Source organism: Alosa sapidissima, chromosome 12, assembly GCF_018492685.1.
Source record: "Alosa sapidissima isolate fAloSap1 chromosome 12, fAloSap1.pri, whole genome shotgun sequence".
NCBI lineage: Eukaryota > Metazoa > Chordata > Actinopteri > Clupeiformes > Clupeidae > Alosa > Alosa sapidissima.
Genome location: NC_055968.1, coordinates 22580132 through 22600413, shown reverse-complemented (window position 1 = coordinate 22600413; position 20282 = coordinate 22580132). Strand labels below are relative to the sequence as shown.

The 20282-nt window shown below is 46.8% G+C and overlaps 1 protein-coding gene across 2 annotated transcripts in view; it reads left to right on the top strand.

Moving 5' to 3' along the window:
* The window catches only part of LOC121678278 (zinc finger protein GLIS1), a 39390-nt gene that overhangs the window by 17434 nt on the left and 1674 nt on the right, over nt 1-20282 (top strand). Inside the window, exons 2-7 of one of the 2 annotated variants that reach the window (XM_042057676.1) lie at nt 1981-2142; nt 4208-4306; nt 7007-7184; nt 10015-10174; nt 18758-18918; nt 20026-20187. In XM_042057676.1, the coding sequence (XP_041913610.1) occupies nt 1981-2142; nt 4208-4306; nt 7007-7184; nt 10015-10174; nt 18758-18918; nt 20026-20187 (922 nt within the window). Of the gene's footprint in view, nt 1-1980; nt 2143-4207; nt 4319-7006; nt 7185-10014; nt 10175-18757; nt 18919-20025; nt 20188-20282 lie in introns of both variants that reach the window. The other variant, XM_042057675.1, reaches the window with a different exon arrangement.

Genomic DNA, 20282 nt, shown 5'->3' with positions numbered 1-20282 from the left:
AATTTGTACCATGATTAACAAAGCAATAAAAGAGTGATTATTTCCTCCTATACATAAATACACAGCTTTGGTACATCAATAAGGTTTCTATTTGTTTTCAGAACTCAGATTTGCAGCCCACGTTTTGGGAGCTGAGACGGGTATAGAGGGTCTCCGTTTGTGAGACTTTATTAAAAAGTCCTGTATTTTCTTGGTTCTGTACATTTGATTTCCCTGACTCTGAAATAATAATATGGCTGGAGCTCTAACTGTGCGGTCTGAAACTTTTAGATGTTTTCAAAGCCCTCTAAAGCTAGTCTGTGTCAGCACATTGCTGGGACGGTGTTCTAGGGTGGGCTGATCATCATGGCTGAAGTCTATCCGTTGACCATTTTTAAAAAACACGGCATATAGTTTATAGAGTGTGGTGGCTCTTTATATATGAACACAGAAGCAGGTATCGTATGCTTTAGAACTTTCATTGGTTTAGTGAAAAACAACTATGAGGAAACATAATTGTTTCAACAAACATTGTTGAAAATTGTTTGTTGGCCCATCTCAGGATCTTAAGTTTGGATATGTGTTGATGCACACACACACACACACACACACACACACACCCACACACACACACACACACACACACACACACACACACACACACACATACACACACACACACACACACACATACACTTAGACACCACTCTCACACCAACACATCAAAACATAATCCAGGTCACTTGAATCTCGCTTTCGACGTGCCAGGCTAAGGTTTCCTTCACCCCTATTGTATGGAGCGGTGTCAATGGAGAGTGCCCTTCAAGTAACTGAAGGAGGCCCGCGCGGAGCATTGAGTCGCGGGCGGCGCGGATGAAGGGCCTATTAGAAGAATGGCTGCCCGCTCCTTCGCTGTAACAGGAGCCTTCCACGACGACGAAGCACCAGCTTCAGGGGCCGGTCAGCGGAACAAAAGCTGAAGGAGGGGCCTCCATGTCAGGTTTCACTCTCACAAGCCACGCATCCCCCACCCCCTTTCACAGGCCCACATCTCCTGATTGGTTGCTGACGTCCACATCGGATTGGGAGGGCGTGTGTGTGTGTGTGTGAGTGGGGGGGGGGGCGGAGCGAGGAGATAGGGTAACAGGTAAGTAATTATGCAGGAAAGGCTCAGCGATGTGCTCTTCACTGGTGCAAAGGCTTCCATTGTTTCATGGGAACGCCATGGCAACCTGGCTAAAGCGCACGTATTAATGTCAGTCCGGCGTGGCCGGGACTCTGCGGCGAGTCCCTTTATGGAGCCGAGGCTGACCTGTAAGGGATATGTCAGGCCACTTCCTACACCAAACTCACCGGGCCAGTAATAGCCCCACGGGCCCCCTTCTCGTTTCTGGAGCTCATGGTATGGAGGAGTCAGTGGAGGACAACGATCCTCACTCTCTTTAGGGGCTCTCTCTTTTATGAGGGAGGAGGGTGAAAGTTTAAGCTGACTGCTCATGAATTATGAGGGAGCCATTGAATCTGTGGGGCTCATTAACAGAGTGCTTAGCAGTAAGAGTAAGAGGACCATCAGTAAATGCTGTTTATCCACGCTTGAGCACTTGTGCATTATTAAAAATGAGCTACTGTGTACACTACACACACACACACACACACACACACACACACACACACACACACACACACACACACTGTTTGAGCATAGGTCACCATCCAATTGCCTGTGGTTTCAAAGTGCGATCAAAGCCTCTTGCAATCATGATGTATTTATCTGTTGGGACAAGTAATGTATTATTGGTCTCAGAGGCTATCCCTGTTATCCTGTTATTCGTTGAGATGTTGAGTTGATTATGGTGGTAGAGGGTTTAACACATTTAAGAGAGGTAATGCAATAATGTTTTCTGTGTGTCTGAATATGTCTTCCTCTATTTTCCTCTCTTTCTCTCTCTCTCACTCTGTCTCTCTCTCTCTGTCTCTCTGTCTGCCTGGTTTCTGCGTCAGTTTGAAGGCTGCAACAAGGCCTTCTCCCGCCTGGAGAATCTGAAGATCCACTTGCGCAGTCACACTGGGGAAAAGCCCTACCTGTGCCAGCACCCTGGCTGCCAGAAAGCTTTCAGCAACTCCAGCGACCGCGCCAAGCATCAGCGCACACACCTGGACACCGTAAGTAGACGCACACACATACACACACACACACACATACACACACACACCAGCCTTCTGTATGAATATGAAATTAAAAAATTATTACTCACAGGGTCTGGTTAAAATCATACAATTCTCTCTGCTGTCTCTCTCTTTCTGAAGCTTGGAAGTTTTTTTGGACTGGACTTGTTAATATGGGCCACTCTCCGCGCCTCTCGTTAAAAGGCTTTTTTGTGTCTGTGCCGGTTTGGGCGAAGCTCAAGGCCGGCCGTCTCCGGCGGTCTCCGGCATGTGCCGGCTCGGCGCACGGGCATCGGCTGACATGCCCCAGGTCGTTAAAGTCCCTGGTACGGTAACAGTGGGCGAAGGCACGGTGCGGCGAGACAGGGCTTCGCTTGTGTCACTGCCAGCGCAGCCGGAGAGAGAGAGGAAAGCCTGATTCAGCCATTAGTCATTCCCGTCACAGACGTTGCCACGGCGATCTGCTTTATCGCAGCTACTAGTCGCTAGCTACCTCGTTTCCAACGGCTGTTGCCGCACTGACATGGCCAATTAAAAGGCGGACTCCAGATGCCCATCACTTGGCATTAACGCACAACGAGCGGTCAGCGTCACAGCTACACTAAATGCCTCTGTGAGGCGAACCGAGAGAGAGAGAGAGAGAGAGAGTGGGGGGGGGGGGCAGAGAGAAAGAGAGAGGGAGAGAGAAAATCATTTCAACTGTAATGTTATTTATTTTATTTCCTCTTGACAGCGCTAACCGTTTGCTTTCTTTTTCCCCCCTTCTTTCCCTCCCCCCTTTCCTCCCTCTCAGTCTGTGTTTGTGGTGGGTTTAACGGCAGGGGGATTGTATGCCATTGCTCAAGAAAACAAACACATTGCAGAAATTAGCAGGCCAAGCCTTGCCTTGTAAAAACAGTGTTATTTAGAGCTCGGGCTGAAGGTAGAGGCAAAGTCCTTAGAAAGCGACGGTGTCCATTTTCACTTTAATTACTGCCTGAATTTAAGTGGGGAAAAAAATTACACACAGAGAAAGTCAGTTCATCACAAGCCATTTTAAAAAGCCATCTTTGTTAGTGGGATTATCTCAGCCTCCATCCTATTTCTGTTTAATTTCTCTTCTGGCAGAATAGGGTCTGACAGACAGCCAGTGAAAGCATTATTAAAGCCATCAATCATAGTTCACAATTCAATGTAAACTCAGCATTATTACTCTTCAATCACATCTTAGAAACCAGCATTCTGCAGTGGTGACGCAGATCGTTTTTCAGTTGTTTTGTCAAGATTCAACATGGAGTGGTTAACATTCATAAACAGGGGATGCTTTCTGGGAATGGTCCATTTTTAACATTAGTTAATGCATTAGTTGCAATGAACTTCAGTTGTGATAAAGTGTATGAAAAATATGATTTTATTAAACATATTACTAGAGTTAATGAAAGAAACAACTTGGGTGGGAGTAACTGACATTGATGGTGTACATTATGAAAAGTTGGCTACTGACAATTTTATGATTGTGGAAATATTTACATGTGCATGAACGTAATGAATGTGTTTCTTCTTTTTCTCTGAATTCTGTCAGCGTAAAGGTAGGCTTTCATCTTTCCTTCTACTTCCATTCTCCCCCTCCTCCTCCTCCATTCTCCTCACCTGTGTTTTTACAGCATTTCCCAAATCGTCAACGTCACTGACTCTCCCATGTCCACGATTGTGTTTTACCCTTGTCTGTTCTCATCCTGACCAAGTATGAAAGTGTGTGTGTGTGTGTGTGTGTGTGTGTGTGTGTCTGTGTGTCTCTGTGTGAGTGTGTGAGTGTGTGTGTGTGTGTGTGTGTGTGTGTGTGTGTGTGTGTGTGTGTTTGTGTGTCTCTGTGTGAGTGTGTGCGTGTGTGTGTGTGTAGTGTGTGTGTGTGCGAGTGTGAGTGCTGAATGATTTTACTCTGATGTCATGTCCTCTCGAGGGCTAGTCCACCAGGATTTAATCTCTCATGCAGTGTCCCCTACCATAGGACAAAGAGAAGAGAATGATAATAAAAAAAAATACAACTGCTGGGCTCACATTTATTGTAACAACTCTTTTCCAGAAACCGTACGCCTGTCAGATCCCAGGGTGCACTAAACGCTACACGGACCCCAGCTCCCTGCGCAAGCACGTCAAGATCCACTCGGCGAAAGAACAACAGGTGCGTAGGAAGGTAAGACGCCCTCTGGGAGAAGAGAGAGAGAGAGAGAGAGAGAGATTAAGAGAGAGAGAGAAAGGGAAAGTACATTATGAAAGGAGAAGTACATGACAAAAAGGTGAAAAATGGCAACATAACCCAAAGACAAAGGAAGAAAGTCTCAGTTTATGTTGACACAGTGGGACACACAGAGAGGTCAGCTCCGCTTTGAACCACTGTTCTGAGAACCTCGCTGCTCACAAGTAGGTATTTTTCATGCCTAATTGCAAATTATCCCCCGTGTCAGGCAGTTGGTTTTATTTAGATTGTCTTTGAAAATCATTTCCCTAACAATAGATCAGGTTTGACCACATTTCAACATGTACACAGTCAAAAGCGCATTCTTTATTAAAATCAGCAAATATGGGGAGAATGGGCTCATTGTGTTGCGTTGGGCTGCACGGCAAAAGGATGATGTGTTCCCAGTGCTCCTTGCCATAAGGGGAAACACATGTGTGCATGTACCATTGTTAATAAGCTCTAGTGCACAATACCCCAGTGACCAGATGTTGTGGACAAATGTCAAACAAGCACGCTTGCCTCCATCCAACCAGCAGAAAAGCAGTGATAATGCAAGCGTGCACACACACACGCACATACAACACACACACACACACACACACACACACACACACACACACACACACACACACAAGCACACACACACATGTACTAACAGACACACACACCCACACACACATAAAAAAAAACATATACAGATACTCTCTCTCTCTGTCACTCACACACACACACACACACACACTCACACACACACACACACACACACACACACACACACACACACACACACACACACACACACACACACACACGCACGCACAATGACATTCTGCAGGCACTCTCCATTCCCAGAAGTCATTCCTCTGTGGTACGATTCTGATCAGGGCCAGATCTGTTGTATGGTCCACTGCTGTTTGCATTGCTCCACACACACATAGTATATCTTTTTAGTGTGATCTGTGTATTTCTAACTGTATCACACAGCCAATCATTTTACACCCCTTATATGGGAGAAAGAGCCTGGTTACCAAGAAAAAACATTACAAAAATGTGTAATTGTATTTGTTGATATAATAACATTTGCAGTGGAACTGTTGAGTAAGTGGAAGAACTCCACAGAGACTGTAGCCCTTGAGTTATTGTAATGGCTAATTAGATTGTGGGTCTGATTTATGGTGGCCAAGTAATCCTCTGTCTTAAATCTCCGCACTCCCGCCCCTTCACAGCACCATGTACTAGTCATGGAGGGAACTAAATATGCCTTTTGCAAGGTGGCGTCTTTAGAACAAACCATATTTTTCCGGAGTGGGGCAACTGCCTTGTCCTCCCCAGGTCACCATAGACTCTACATCAAACGTGAGGCAATTGGTATCCCCTTCCGATGGCCCACTGAACGGAGGGGGCTCCTCCCATGCCGTGCCGCGGCGTTTTGTGTGTCACTCAGAAGTGGTCTCCGCCCACAGCTTTGCTTCGGCAGCGCAGGACAGATGTTGGAGCTGTCAGGTTAATCCTGAAAAATGCAGCGGAGCGCGGCAGCTAACAGCCAACTACCCCCCCCCTGCCGCCTCCCCCTCCAACCCCAACCCCAACCCCAACCACCACCAGCACCCCTCACCTCAAGCTTGTCCTACCAAACACCCCAACACACCACCCACACACGCACCAACATCAACAACCCCCAATACTCCAACTCCCCTCAACACAACTTTGCCCCCCACCACTACCATCACCACCACCTCTCCTGCCCCCCCTCCCACACACTTTTCCAGGCCTTGAGAGCTGTGGAAAGGTGTGGATGGATAGATAAACAGACGGATGGACGAGCAGACAGACTGTCGGGTAGGTGGATGAGGATGGCTGAGGCTGGAGTTCCCCTCATCCCATCCCGGCCCGTCCTCCTCATGTTTCCAATCAGAGAAAAGGGGCTTTTGAAGGGAGGAAGAGTGGGGAGAGTGGAGGGGTTGCCTGTGGTTACCATTCAGGCCTTTAAGCCCGTCATTTCCTCCGCAGTGCTCTTCAGAGATGTCACTGCTAACTGATGCAGTTCTTTATTAAAAGATGTCTGTTCGGGCTCACAAATGTGCCTCTGTTCCCCTGCTGCCACCGCCACTGCTGCCCTTGCTGGCACAAACAGGCCAACGACCTCAAACGCAGAGCAGCGCCATTAAAACATCACGAGCATCATCTGGGCCTGGCTCCCCTGTGCAACATCCACACGCAACAGCCCCGCTCTCCTCTTAAAAAAAGGCACAGAAATCCTTTCATGGCCTGTTTTATCTTTGTTAGTCAATATCTGGAAAGACACGCCATTGAGAGTTCTTTGTATCATTTCCTTGACTTGGAACTCCTATGAATGGCCAGGCAGTAAAATTTGAGTGGTTAACAGCCCAGCCCCTAATCTCAACAAGAGAGACACCCCATCATTCTGACAAGGATCACTCGGTGGATTTACTGAAGATCAGCACACCATATGGCTTGGGATACATTGGAGCTGCAATGTTTGGCAGGGAAAGAAAACTAGGGGAAAGGCTGGACGATGTGTTTGTCTGATGCTTCCATGGAAATGTACCTTTTGTGCCTCTCTTCCACTTCATTCCTCTCTACATGCGCTCTAACCATATTCATGTTTGATTTGATTGACAGCTGAGGCCATGTCCGCACCTGGACACGGACGCCCTGACTGACTGCCTGTCCGTCCAGCACCTGCATCATGGCTCTACCCCCTCACAACATCTCCTCTGCCCCACTCCCGGCCAGCAGCAGTCCTCTCTCAATGGCAAAGATGGCCGCTCCCCTGGCCTGGGACAGGACATCTTCACAGGTCACTTCACTGCCCCTTCCGGCACTCTCACTCACACTCACATCCACTCAGCTAGCCCTGATAGCCTTGATAGTTCATCTATATTTAACTGCAGCTAAACTTTCACTTTTGACACGCAACCTGGCACCAGAGGTGCTGGACTCAGTTTAAGTTTTCAGCTAGAGCGGCAGAGCCGCAGAGCAGCTAATATTTCACTGCCCAAAACACCCGGTTGGACAGCCGCTCGTTATAAAAAAAAACAACAGCATGGCTAATCAACAAGCTGCCGATCTCCTCCTTAATTGAAAGTGCTTTGTTTCCACTGCAGCCCTCTCTGTTCACCTCAAAGCACATAAGACTTTTACATAAGGTTCTGACAGGCTCCAAAAACAATACGCTGTAATGGACGTAGCCGAGGAGAAGAAATGTGATGATTATGAGGAACATGTGTAATGGTATTAATCCAGACATCTGGAGCAGTCCGTTAGAACAGCATGCTAACTCGAGTGTCGTGCACGCTACATTATATTGAATTATTGCCATTTATCAGTGTTATATCTCTCTGTGAGCCGCCAAGCTTTATCTTATAGGGATTATTAATAATTTGAAACATGGCAACAGCATCACTTCAAGCCATATCTCAACTTTGAATCGCTTGGTGTGCCTTGGACCAAAGAGAAATTTCATTGGTGAGTGTTTGTGATTATTGGTGAGAGAGAAAAAAATCAGAGGTTCATTCTCCGAGCACAATAGGCACACTACACTTACTGACCACTCGCTGTTAAAGTTTAAGTTGTTTTTAATCATCCGTGGAAGGGAGAAATTGATTTTAAAGTTCTTGCCAATGCTTGCTCTCCCTTTTCGTTCAAAGGGGATCCTCCCCGTTTCAGTGTGCAAATGCGTTTAGCCCGGAGGTGCTTGTAGGTTGTTGTGGCCGCATGTTCTTGTTTCCTCGAGTAGTGGTGGGCCAAGCTGGCCAACATGCCTGAGAGTGTGATGTTCTTTGGGATGCTTCAGGCCCGCTCGCAAGCCCAGAACAAGGCTTTGTTCTCAAGCCAGTGGTGGGAGAGGAGTGAGGATGAGACCCTTTTGAATGGATGGAGGTCTGTCTCTCTCCTACTCTCTCAATACCTCTCATTCTCCTTATCCACAGATACAAGCACAAACACACACACACACACACACACAACCACGCACACAACCACAAACACACACACAGAGTTTATAGTAATTGCACAATTTCTTCTTTATTGCACAGACACATGCACTCTCTCATACATATACACTCACACACAACCGAATACAGTACATGAACATACAGTACAAAAACACACACAAACACACACACACACACACACACACATAAACACACACAGAGTGTTTATTTATGCAATTACTCAGTGCACACTAGTTCCACTTGGCTTTCCCCTTTAGTTTTCAACATTCTTCTCTCTGAGTCCATGCGTCAATCATCTGCGAAAAAATGTGTTCTGGGGAGGGGACTCAAAATGTATCAAATTCTGTTTGAGGGCATTGGTTTTGTGTTTCCAGATTTGGACGCCACGCTGTTTTCATAAACCACTGCATTTCAAGAGAGCTCAACATCTTGTTTCCAAAGATTATGACATAATCAAAGATCAACGTGACACATTCCATGGTGTAATACACTAAGACCAAAGTTTAACGGAGGGATATTCAACATAGCCAGTGGTGATTATTTAAGGCATGTATAGCGTAGGTTTCAGAGTGGTTGGCAGGGTGTGTGTGTGTGTGTGTGTGGCACTTAGTAGTAGGCCCAAGGTTAGCACAAGCCATCTGGTTTCTCTGCGACATCTTTGACACAAGTTGAAAAAGATCCCAAGCTGTTCCCTCCAAGCACTACATTCTCTGTCTTTCTCTCTCTCTCTCCATCTTCGCGGAGCGACCGATAAAACTGAGGCAATCACTGCTGCTATTTGTCGACTGTTTGCCGGGGCCTAGTAGCAGATGTTGAGGCTAAAGGGGAAACCATTTACGTGGGTTGATTGATGATTTTGGTGTAATGAATCAAGCTTGTAACCATTTCAGAAAGCTGTCAGATAGACCTTGCTTTCACTGGGGAGCAGCTGGAAAGGAAAAAACAACAAAAAAAAGAAAAGATAAAAAAGAGAACAGGAGCGCTTCCTCGAGCGACTAACTGTGTCGGACAGTCAGTGCGGCTCGTCCCCGCGGACCCCTGGAAAAGAAATCACAGGGCAAATTCAAAGGAGCAGATTTACAAGAGGGGAGACAGCAGTTTGTGGCCTTTAGCCTGTTAGGCAACTCGAGAAGCTTGGGGCAGATAGTGACTGCCGCACGGGAGCATTCGACTGTCGTTTTGATTTGGGGCCGACCTCATAAGACTATATAATCTATGGCATCGTGATACTTGAATCAAGGCAAAAAAAAAGGTTGTTGTTGCTGGTAGAGTCATTACGAATTCCCAGAAATGTCAGGAGCTTATGTTCAGGGCAGCAGGTATCCGGTAGCTGATGTTTCATCCTCTCTCTCATGTCCCGCCATTGCCGTTGTCCTGGCCTGCGACTCAATGGAGCTCTTAAGATTCAGGACACGTTAATAGAAAGCCCCGAAGGCCAATCACAAGCATTCGCCATGGCAGTGCAAACGATGTACAGTGAATTGCAAACAGCACCAAAACACGGAACATTTTATTTTTCCAAAGGCCCTCTGATTGGATCTGCGTTGTCAAAACAAAAATGCTTGTTGCCATGAAAGTCGGCAGGCTTAATTTGGTCAACGTGCGACGCAGGGCCTCTAAGAGTCCTCGGGTTTATCTGGCACGTTTTGTGCATTAGTGTTGTTTGTCTTTCAGGCTTGTTCGCTGGCTCCAGCACCCCCCATCACGGGGCCACGGTGGAGATGCTGTCCCCCGGCCCCGACCTGCCCCCGCGACAGCCCCGCCTGGACCGTGACATCGGCGGCAGCCCCCACCATCTCTCCCCTCTGTCCAGTATGGAGAGCGCCAGGGAGGGGTAAGTACTGACCCTTCATCCACACACTTGTGCATGCACACACACTCAAACACTCACATGCACACACACATACGCACAGACACAGACACACTAGCTCTTACACTTACACACGCACAACAGTCCCCTCCATCTCTGTCCTTGAGTTTGGAGAGTACGAGGGAAGGGTGTGTAGTGGCCTTGCGTCCACACTACACTACACACTAACATACACACACACACACACATGCACACACACGCACAACCAACAGTCCTCACCCCACATCTCTCTCCACTAGTATGGAGAGCAGTAGGGAGGGGTGAGTAGTGACCCTGTGTACACACTACACACACACACACACACACACACACACACACACACACACACATTTAAATACATACACGCACACAACAACCTTTACCATCTCTTTTCTCTAGGGAGGGGTAAGTACTGACCCCTGCGCTCAACTACACACATATTTTAATGCCTTTATTTGTGTTCACATTTTACAATAGATTTCATTGAACACAAACAATCTTAGATACCAGCATTATAAACCCAGTAGCCTATGCCTCTGGTCTCAGTTCATGGGTACAAAAAACAGCGCCTTCTCCATATGTGGCGACTGCCAAGCATCACAGAAATTAAACAGAATTTTGCTAGAGCCTTTGCTCTTGGCTTAGAGAGGCCAGCAATCTGCAAACCCCTGACTACTAGTCTGTGGACATTAACTAGGCTTCCAAATATATACACCAACAACTTACATTTGTACCCAAGCTGTACAACAACGTCTCTGAGTGGCTGATACTTTAAAAGCTTGGTAAGGTAGGCTTCTTCTAGACTGTAGTCAAAGACAAAGTCACACACACACACACACACACACACACACACACACACACACACACACACACACACACACACACAGTACATTCTCTCAGATATTGTTCTGAGCTGGGATATCATGTGGAGTTGAACAAGGATCACAGCAGTGGTGGTCGCAGTGTGAGGACTGTGTTGAATCTTCGAGTGCTTGCACAGTACCAGAGGTGCGGGTGGTCACTCTCTCTTTGTCATCTCTCTCTCTCTCTCCCCCGTCACTGCTGGGAAAAAGCTGCTTGCCCACTCGTTTGCCCTTGGGTGGAGGCCCTTTCTCTTTTTTTGCGTGGGTTAGGCCGAATCTGTCACATCCCGGAACGACGCTTATATTGTGTCGCAAGCACTCCACGAGTCCTGCGTATCCTCCCTTGCGCCTTAGCTCATTGTCGTATTTAACTTACGGCTCTCGGGAGGGTTACGTGTGAAAGTGTCCCAGATGAGGTCAGCCTGGTTCAGCCTGAGATGACCTTTCCTTTTCCACTCCGCTGGTGTTATACTGTGTGTCCAGAGAGCTCCAAAGACCCTTCTCTGCCCCCTGTATGTGTGTGTGTGTGTGTGTGTGTGTGTGATGGAGAGTGAGAGTGTATGTGTATGTGTGTGAGAGTTTGTGTGTGTGTATGTATGTACAGTATGTATGTGTGTGTGTGGGTGTGTGTGTGTGTGTGTGTGTGTGTGTGTGTGTGTGTGTGTGTGTGTGTGTGTGTTTATGTTTATGTGATTCATTCCTGGACTCATCTCTGTCCTTAGGTGACGAAGAGACCATGCTGACTCACTGCATTTTGCTTAGGGCCTATCAACACAAATCCACTAGTCAAAGCACTCGGGGACTGTGGGGACAATCTAATTGTCCCCACAAATGTTCCCTTCTCTATTCAGGCTAAACGGCCCTCAGAGCAGTGTCAGCATAACATGAGTGTGTTACAAACCGAGAATGTGTAATTTTGGTGGTTAATGTTGGTGGTTAATGGTATACTCTGATGGTTCAGTGTAGTTTTAATGCCTGTATTTACCTTAAAGTATTTTTCTGTTATTTATTTGGCCTGTAAGGCTCACTTAGCCATGTTGATTTCCCCACTCCCCTGACAGAGGAAGCAACACATGATACAGTATATTTATCGAGGCTATACATTGTAAACTGATGTCACTTAAGTCTGCGGTGGACGGTCGGTCATTCGGTTTATGTGTGGAGGCAGCATTTACCAGAGCCTGCTGCTTTATGGAGGGAGTACTGTATCCGGTGTCTGATTATGGAGTCAGGCTTCCATCCCTGGCTGTGGCGTGTACTCAGTTTCACATAGATCACAGCGGCAGGAGTAAGAGCAGGAGCAGGCTGGTGTCTGCAGCGGCCTGTCCTGACTCCTGCCCACTCGGTGGACCAAAGGTGTGTTTCCTATTAAGGCCCTCGCTCGAGACCCCCGTCTTAGCGGCAAAAGCTGCGGAGCCGATGTGTCACCGAGAGTTTATGCGCCGCTGCGGAGAATAAAAAACGGCGAAGAAAGTCACCGCAGGAGGAGATGGAAAAACAATCTTAATCGTTAAAAAAACCTTCAGGCTCCTCGGTGCGGTGAGTTTGGATCGAGTTAGCGCAGGGCCAAGCGAGGCAAGTGTAGGCATACTTCAGATTCAAGAAAAAGAATGGCACAGCAGGGGGAGGAAGGCAAACAGCAACAGTGGACAAGTCCATTTCCAGCACAAACACAACAAGAGCCATGTCATTTTGCTGGAGCAGCAGGCAAATTGTCACGTATGATCATCTTAAGAGGGTGACCTGTTTTTCCAAGCATCGGGAGAATGTTGGGTGGTTTGTTGTTTCTTTTAACCAAAAAGAAACTTCAGACAATTAGCAAGTGGTTTTAGAGGTTAAACTAACAATTACGACTACTTGGAGCAGGATTAGGCCTGAACTGGTCTGGGCATGAGTGATGGGGTGGAAACACTATGCGCATTGAGTCCCAAGGTCAGAACGACAGATTGGAACTGAATAAGAGGCCGCTGCTCCTCATTGGACCTGTTCGGGAATGTCTGAAATATGCCATGGTCAATATACCGGGGACGGAGTAGACACATTTTCCTTTCCAGTACCAAATGGAAAAAGGAGGCCTTTCTTGAAAAAAATGAGAAAGAAAAAAAAAAAGACATGTATCTTACATTTCCAATCCAATGCCATCTTCTGTCCAGCCAATCATGTTATGTCTGTACTGGCCCACCCAAAGCACTCAGCTCTATTCCCGTCAGGGGGGTACGGAGTGTGTGTGTGTGTGTGCTAAAATGTGATGACAGCAAAGCATTAAGATAACTGCAAAGAGAAAAAACAACTTTATTTGAGGATTTCATTAGACTGAGATGTCTGATCAAAATACCTATATTCATATAACATATAACTCTCTTTATCGAGCCCATCTGAGAGTGTTCTTTGCCAGGACCTACAACAAGCAAGGTATGAAATGTCGACTCACATTTGACTGCAGATTGAGCATTTGATTTACATGTTTAAAGCCTTGAGTATACAGGCCTGTGCCAAAGTCAATAGTGGTGCCGCACTTGTTTTTCCCAAATGGGTTTGCAGGACATTAAACATTTTGACAAAATTATCTAACTAACTTCACTCTGCTGAAACACACTCTGACCTCATAGCTAAATGTGTTTACCCTGGCTGAAACGGGCCATTTAGACTCATTTTACTTTGTAAATACAAGTGTCATTTTTTGAAGCTAATATTCAAATATGCCAGTTAAAATACATTTTTGCGCACTCTAGGTCTCGGGTGTGTGTCCCTGCGTGTGTGTGTAGCCGGTAGTGAGGGAGACACGTGGGGAGGCTGAACACTCGGAGTCTCTCTAAGAGGCCTGGCTGTGCTTCTGGGCCTGCTGGACCCAGTCGGATGGGTGGTATTTGCTGTTTCCATGCTGTTTGCGCTGTATATCACCGGCTGGTTCACAGTAGTCGCACTGTGCCTTCAGCCTGCCCGCCTGCTCACGCCTGGCTGTTAATGTAGCTACTGCCGCTGCATTTATCATGTTTTTCATGGCGTTAAGCAAATGCTTGAGATTTACTGACACCGGCATGTGTTGACGCTAACAGTCATGAGGTAATTGTTTTATCTTCTCTCTGCCGTACTTACTCATGTCAAATTATTAATAATTTGGGCACACTGTTTCAACAGGCTGCTAACAGTAGGCTGGGTTCAGTGGGATTGCAAATCATTTATACGCAGACCAGACGCGGGTTATTGATGTAATGGAGATCCTATTCCAGTCCGTTTTTCTGGCATTCAATGCTGCAAACGGCGGTGACTTGCCCAGGTTCACCATGCTATCCAGCCAGTTTTCCCAGGGAGCCGAAAGCCGGGGCTTTTGCGTGGCCCGAGGCAGTTTGAGCTCTATTTAGACACGGGCTTGAGGGCTCGAGCAGCTAGGCCCATCTCTCTCACGCGTGGCTTTACGGCCGCTAACCAGAACCAGAAGCATTCCCACCGTCCCTCGCCAAAAAAACCCGCCCCTGCGATCCATCAGCGGAGTGTGTGGAGGAAGGGAGGGAGGGGGGTGTGTGTGGAGGTGGATGGAGGGGTGGGGTGGGGACGTGGTTAACGTCGGCCCTTCGGAGCAGGATTGGCTGTTCCCAGAGGAGCATCGGAGCGTCGACAGGTGAGGGAAGACGAACGAGGAGTGGAGCAGCCCTCCTCATGAATCTTCATCCCTGAGTGCTCGTCTCGCTCTGTTTTCCCTCCGCTGATCCCCCTCATCCTCCCTCACCTCGCTCCGCTCCGCTCCGTGCGATGAGGAAGATGCGGCTCCGCCAAGGACGACCTGCAGGTGACATCATCTCATCTCAGGAGCTCTTGCACACAATGAGCGTTGCGGCCCAAGGTGACATCTTCTCCAGGAGACATCTGCGAGGGATTTCAGTGATTGGTGACGTGGATGTTACTATGAGACAATTGGACTTCAGCCGAAGTCTTATTTCAGTGGAGGACAACTTAGAGAGAGAACTCTTTAGGGGGCTATTTTAGTGTCTGAATTGTCTTTATATTACGTTTAAGCCAGTCATTTTATTACTGCAAATAGTCTGTATAAGCACTACATGATGATGATGTTGATGATGAAGTTGTTTTGCAGTGCTCCAGTTCCGTGACTCATGGTACACCTCATATTATCCGATAGCTTGTGCACACTGACTCGCCCTTGCTCACACAATCAAGCTCAGCTCATTTTGTCCGGTACATCATGGTATACTGAGTCAGTCGCATTGATCCCTGTCTGTGAAGCGGGGTTCCCACAGTCCCCTCCCACATCTTGATCTCACATGACTGGTCTCCGTGAATCATGGCTCGCTCAGCCCACGGAACGGTTCGTCACCCCACGCCCACCTTCAGGGGTAATGTATGAGCTGAGTCCTCGCGATCGGTCACACACACCGATCCCTCATGAGGTCCCGTTGCATCGCAGCGTTTCACCTTTTACACGTGTCATAACCCCTGACTCTCTCACCTCATCTCCCTCCATCACTTCAGTCGTGTATCTGTGTGTGTGAGAGAGGAAGTGAGGAAGTGTGTGTGTGTGTGTGTGTGTGTGTTATTAAGTGTGTGATTGGGTCTGTGTGTGTATGTGTGAGTCAGTGTGTGTGTGTGTGTGTGTGTGTGTGTGTGTGTGATTGAGTGTGTGCGTGTCGGGCCAAATCTCTTCAGGAACTGAGGTCAGAGGTTGTACCGCTCTCATAGCAATGAGGGGGAAAAGGGGGAGATGGAGGGCAGATCAGAGCAGAGAAAGAAAGAAAGAAAGAAAGAAAGAAAGAAAGAAAGAAAAGCGAAAAAAGTGCAGAGTGGTGCGGCTGGAAAAGGCACTGTGAAGCACGCGGATGATGGCCGAAGGTAAATACTGGCGGGAGAGATTTATATTGCATATGAAAGATTCCCCTCATTCCTTAAGCCTGAGCGTGGGGCAGCTGGCCGTGATTATCTTATGATTCACTTTAGCTGCACATAGAGGCTGCTTGTAAAAATATGAACAGTATAACTGTTTCCTGAGTTTGTGCTGACAGCAGCTCCCAGGAGAGGGAGGGAGAGAGGGAGGGAGGGAAGGAGGGAGAAGGCCTCCCTCTCTCCCTCTCTCTCCCTCTCTCTCTCTCTCTCTGTGCGGAGAAACACATGGTGACGGCGGCGCTGGGGCCTGTGCCAGTGTGGGGATTAGCCATGCTCACCGGGAACATGAGCCAGCGCTAACACGCACCGTGCCGCCCCCCACTCCCCCTCTCGGCCGCGTTGCAAACGTTGGGACGACGTTTGGCTGCAGCCGGGGCCCTGTGAAAATGTTACCACAACCTTTTGAGCCTGTAGCCCATTAGGCAGAAAGAGAGGGGGGAGAGAGAGAGAGAGAGAGAGAGAGAGAGGGAGGGAGGAAGAAAGAGAGAGTTAGAGACCTCATGAGTCACGCTGTTTGGTGACAGTGCAAAAGCACAAGGAATTACTTGATTATTTTCTTCACTGCTCTCCTCCTAAACGAGGCTGAGGCTTTTTGGTGTTTGCAGAGTGAAACACGAGGAGAGCGAATCGAGGCGAAAGGTTTTAAATCCTGCGGTGGACGTCTGCTGAAAGCTTCTCTCAGCCCGGCTCTCTTAGCGATTAGGGCCGCTCGCCGTATCTGTTGGGGGAGTGTGGCTGAGAGGCACGTGTGTTTTCCCAGAGCTGTGGGGCTCCAGAGGGCTTCTGTAACCCTGCACCACACTACACACACACACACACACACACACACAAGCATCGCTCTTTCCTCTGGTTCTATTCTTAGGCATGGAACAACCCAGAGTATATGCCACATTAATGATATCAAGCCGCAGTGAAGAACAGTAATAGTAGGAAGAAATAATAGTCGTGAGTGAGTTGTCAAAACAGGAAGTGAGGCAGATGACTTTAATGACCTATAATGTGAACCTTAAGGTTATCTATTGTGAATCGCTTGTCAAGAGCGCTGTGCTAGACAGACTGATATGGAGGATTTATACAAAGGTTTACAACACATATGTAGCTAACATCTATTAATGCATAATAGTCATTTCAAAATAGGACAGACTCCACTAGAGCTTCAAGCACCCTGTTGAACTTACAATTTCAGTATTTCAGAAAACATGCAGCTCATAAATCTGTCTGATACAATTACGTTTTTTGCTAAGTTGTGTTCAAAGGATGGTTTACTGTAACCAGAGAACAATATGGATGGATGTGTTTAATTATATTTCTCTGTCCTCTGCCTACGTCCCCACCGACCCATGCTGCTTGCATGTTTTCCTAATATCCTAGCATTAAAAATTCTCTAATGGTTGGGACAAGCATCTGTTTGTCATATTTCGGTTTGAAACAGGCAATTCATCCAGTTTGTTTTTGTTTTGTATTCCCTCTGAAATGTGGTATGTTTAATGCAAAGTGTGAGTCTTTGATGTGTGAAGTGAATGACAAGAGCCTTGAATGAGGTTAGGACTTCACAGAACTATTTGCCTGGCACGGGCTCCTCGGTTTGAGTGATTTTAGCTTTTGCATATCTTCAGCCTTTGCCTGTGACAGCTGCATCTAATGCAGTTAACAAAGGCGTATTTATTTAATCACAATGCAAGAATCCTATGAAGAAGCTATCATAGCTACCCCCCCAAGCAACCCAGTGTGTATGTGTACAGTATATTGGGGGCACGTTATGTAAGCCCACCATCTGGAACGAAGAATGAATACTCTTCTCCTAGAGAGAGCCGCTCAACAAAACGTTTTGGGGGTTTGATCAAAACCATGCTCCCTCGTTTCCTTCGTAATGAGGAGGGGATGATGTTAAAAGCGCCATAAAGTGATGTAAGGGGAGGATGTCACAGCAGATGACATTTGGCTAATTTCACCATTAATCTCTATGCGGAGGAAAACATACAGCTCATTGTTATTGTTTCCCTCTCAAAGCCCAATGGGCTGTCTTGGTAAAAAATACATTTAATCAGACCCTCTTGTATCCCATAAAGAGATGAGCAGAACAATAAAATCTATGGCTTTAGCATAGGGTTCTGAAGGGACTGAAACATGGGCCTTATTCTCCAATCCTTATCTCTGCAATCAATTCGTAAATTATACTGTTCATATAGGCTGAACTTGGCTGGCCAAGAGACTGATTGTTGTTCTGAAGTGGTGTGTTCAGGACGTTCAGCAGTGCTGTGTACCTATTGTAGTGCCTGTGACACTTGGTCACACTTGGTCAGAGATGTCAGAGGTTTCACAGGTGTACTGCCCTCCATGTGCTGGCCTCGACTGGAAAGTTGTGTCCTACCAATCAGGGGTGCGTTTCCCAAAACCAAGAGCAACTTTGTTGGTTGCAATGCAATTTCCCATTGCCAACCAACTAAGTTGCTAACAGGTTAGCTATGGTTTTGGGAAACGCACCCCAGGAGACATGATAGGGTTCCTCTGTGACATGTGTTAACATGTTTTGATTATCTGTAAAAAACAGAGCTGATAGATTCAGTCACATGGTTGCCTTTGTGTGTTAATGTGAAAGACATTCAAATACTGTTTAACCATCAATTATTTTCAAATTATGAAAAAATATGCAACAAATAATGGAATATGAATCCGTAATTAACTCCATGACAAGGTAGACATTAATAGGGATCTTTCACACACTGTATAGTGACAAATTCTCTCTCTCCAGACCTCCTGCCAGCCAGTCTAATGTGTGTTGTGCTCTTCCATCCTTTCTTGTGTGGTGCAGCATGCCAGGCCCTCTGCTGTCTCCAGGCCTCAGCTCCATGAAGAGTGCAGCCTCGCCGCCCCCGTCTCTGGAGAAGCCTCAGAACTGCATAGGCAGCCAGCAGCATCTCCACACACACCACAAGCCATATACCAACTTCCACAACCTGCCCTTCAGTGAAGGTAAGGAATTAAACAGGGCTCTTGTTGGCTTCTTGGCTTTTTTTTACCCACATTTCTTTATACTGTCACTACCCCAGAGATGTTTCCCACAAGTGGAATGTGTTGAGCAACATTCTCAATCCTGACAGTTAAAGACCCAGTCATTTGCAGGGCCACATAAGTGCATGTTATAGTGATCTTTTGTGTTGAGAAATTGCGTGGAAATACTGCTATGGTGTGCCATAGGGTCTTAGGTGCGCTTAGCCAGAGGTATTTGCATTCAAGTCAGCGATTCAGGACCACTCAAAGCGAGACAATTACATAAAAGCGGCAACACGTTTTGCAGTTGGTTACAAACGGCCAGAGGGGAAGAGGTTGTTAACTCACCGCCCCCTGAGTTTCCACACTCAGATAAATATTTAAACAGGCTCAGAGTTATCTGACGAGAAAGGGCACTGTTTTTAGTGCAATTAAGAGAGATCACTGTTGGTCTGCCATTGTTTTGTGGCTGAGACATTGTAGATGCGATGCATAGTTGAGGAAGAACAGTACAAAAATGCTGGACCACCCCGAATTATTGTCTCCTGCCTTGGATCATTTATCTCTGAGGGACTGTAAGCACAAATGTCATCCTAATCACATACAGAATCTGTCAGTAAAATAGCTCATAAGTAAGGGTATCTTAGCTCTATACTGAGCTGATAGTTTGTGGTGTATGCCAGTGTACCCCCCATAAAGTTGCATGTGTGGATGTGTGAGCCCTGGTTGATTGAAGTATAGAATTAAATCCTTCCTCCATTTCACTGTTAGTGTTGTCAACTAATGATTTCCTAATTATATACTTTTTTATAGCATTGTATATAGCCATATATTCTGAGCTGGCTGAACTCCATCATACTAGATTTTGGTTCTGAAACCTTAATACATTCTGGTGGATATTTGTCCATGTCGGCTTATCTGATATAACTATCCTAGCTGTCCGATGCAAATATTTTGATTAAAAATTTGTCTTTATAAAACATGCTTTTTGATTAATCATTTTCATTCTTTGACAGTTACTGTTAGGCTACCTGCTTCAGAAAAAAAAAAAGATCAACAGCTCCTATCCTTATCTTTTTTTCTTGGCAGATTACAGAGGCAACTTTCAGAGCTGCTTCCATTTCGGAGACAATTACAGAATGGACCAGTCAATCAGCGGTGTTCACCTGGCAGGGGATTCTCATGGCTTCAACTCACACCACCAGCACAACGGGTTTCACATGACCGGCTCGGCCAGCTCCTCCGCCGCAGGTAAGCTTTTTGTAAACCGAGAGAAACGCTCACTTCTCCTTGACCGCTTCCCCGGTCAAAGAGTCACTCAGAACGTACAATAACACCTGGCATTG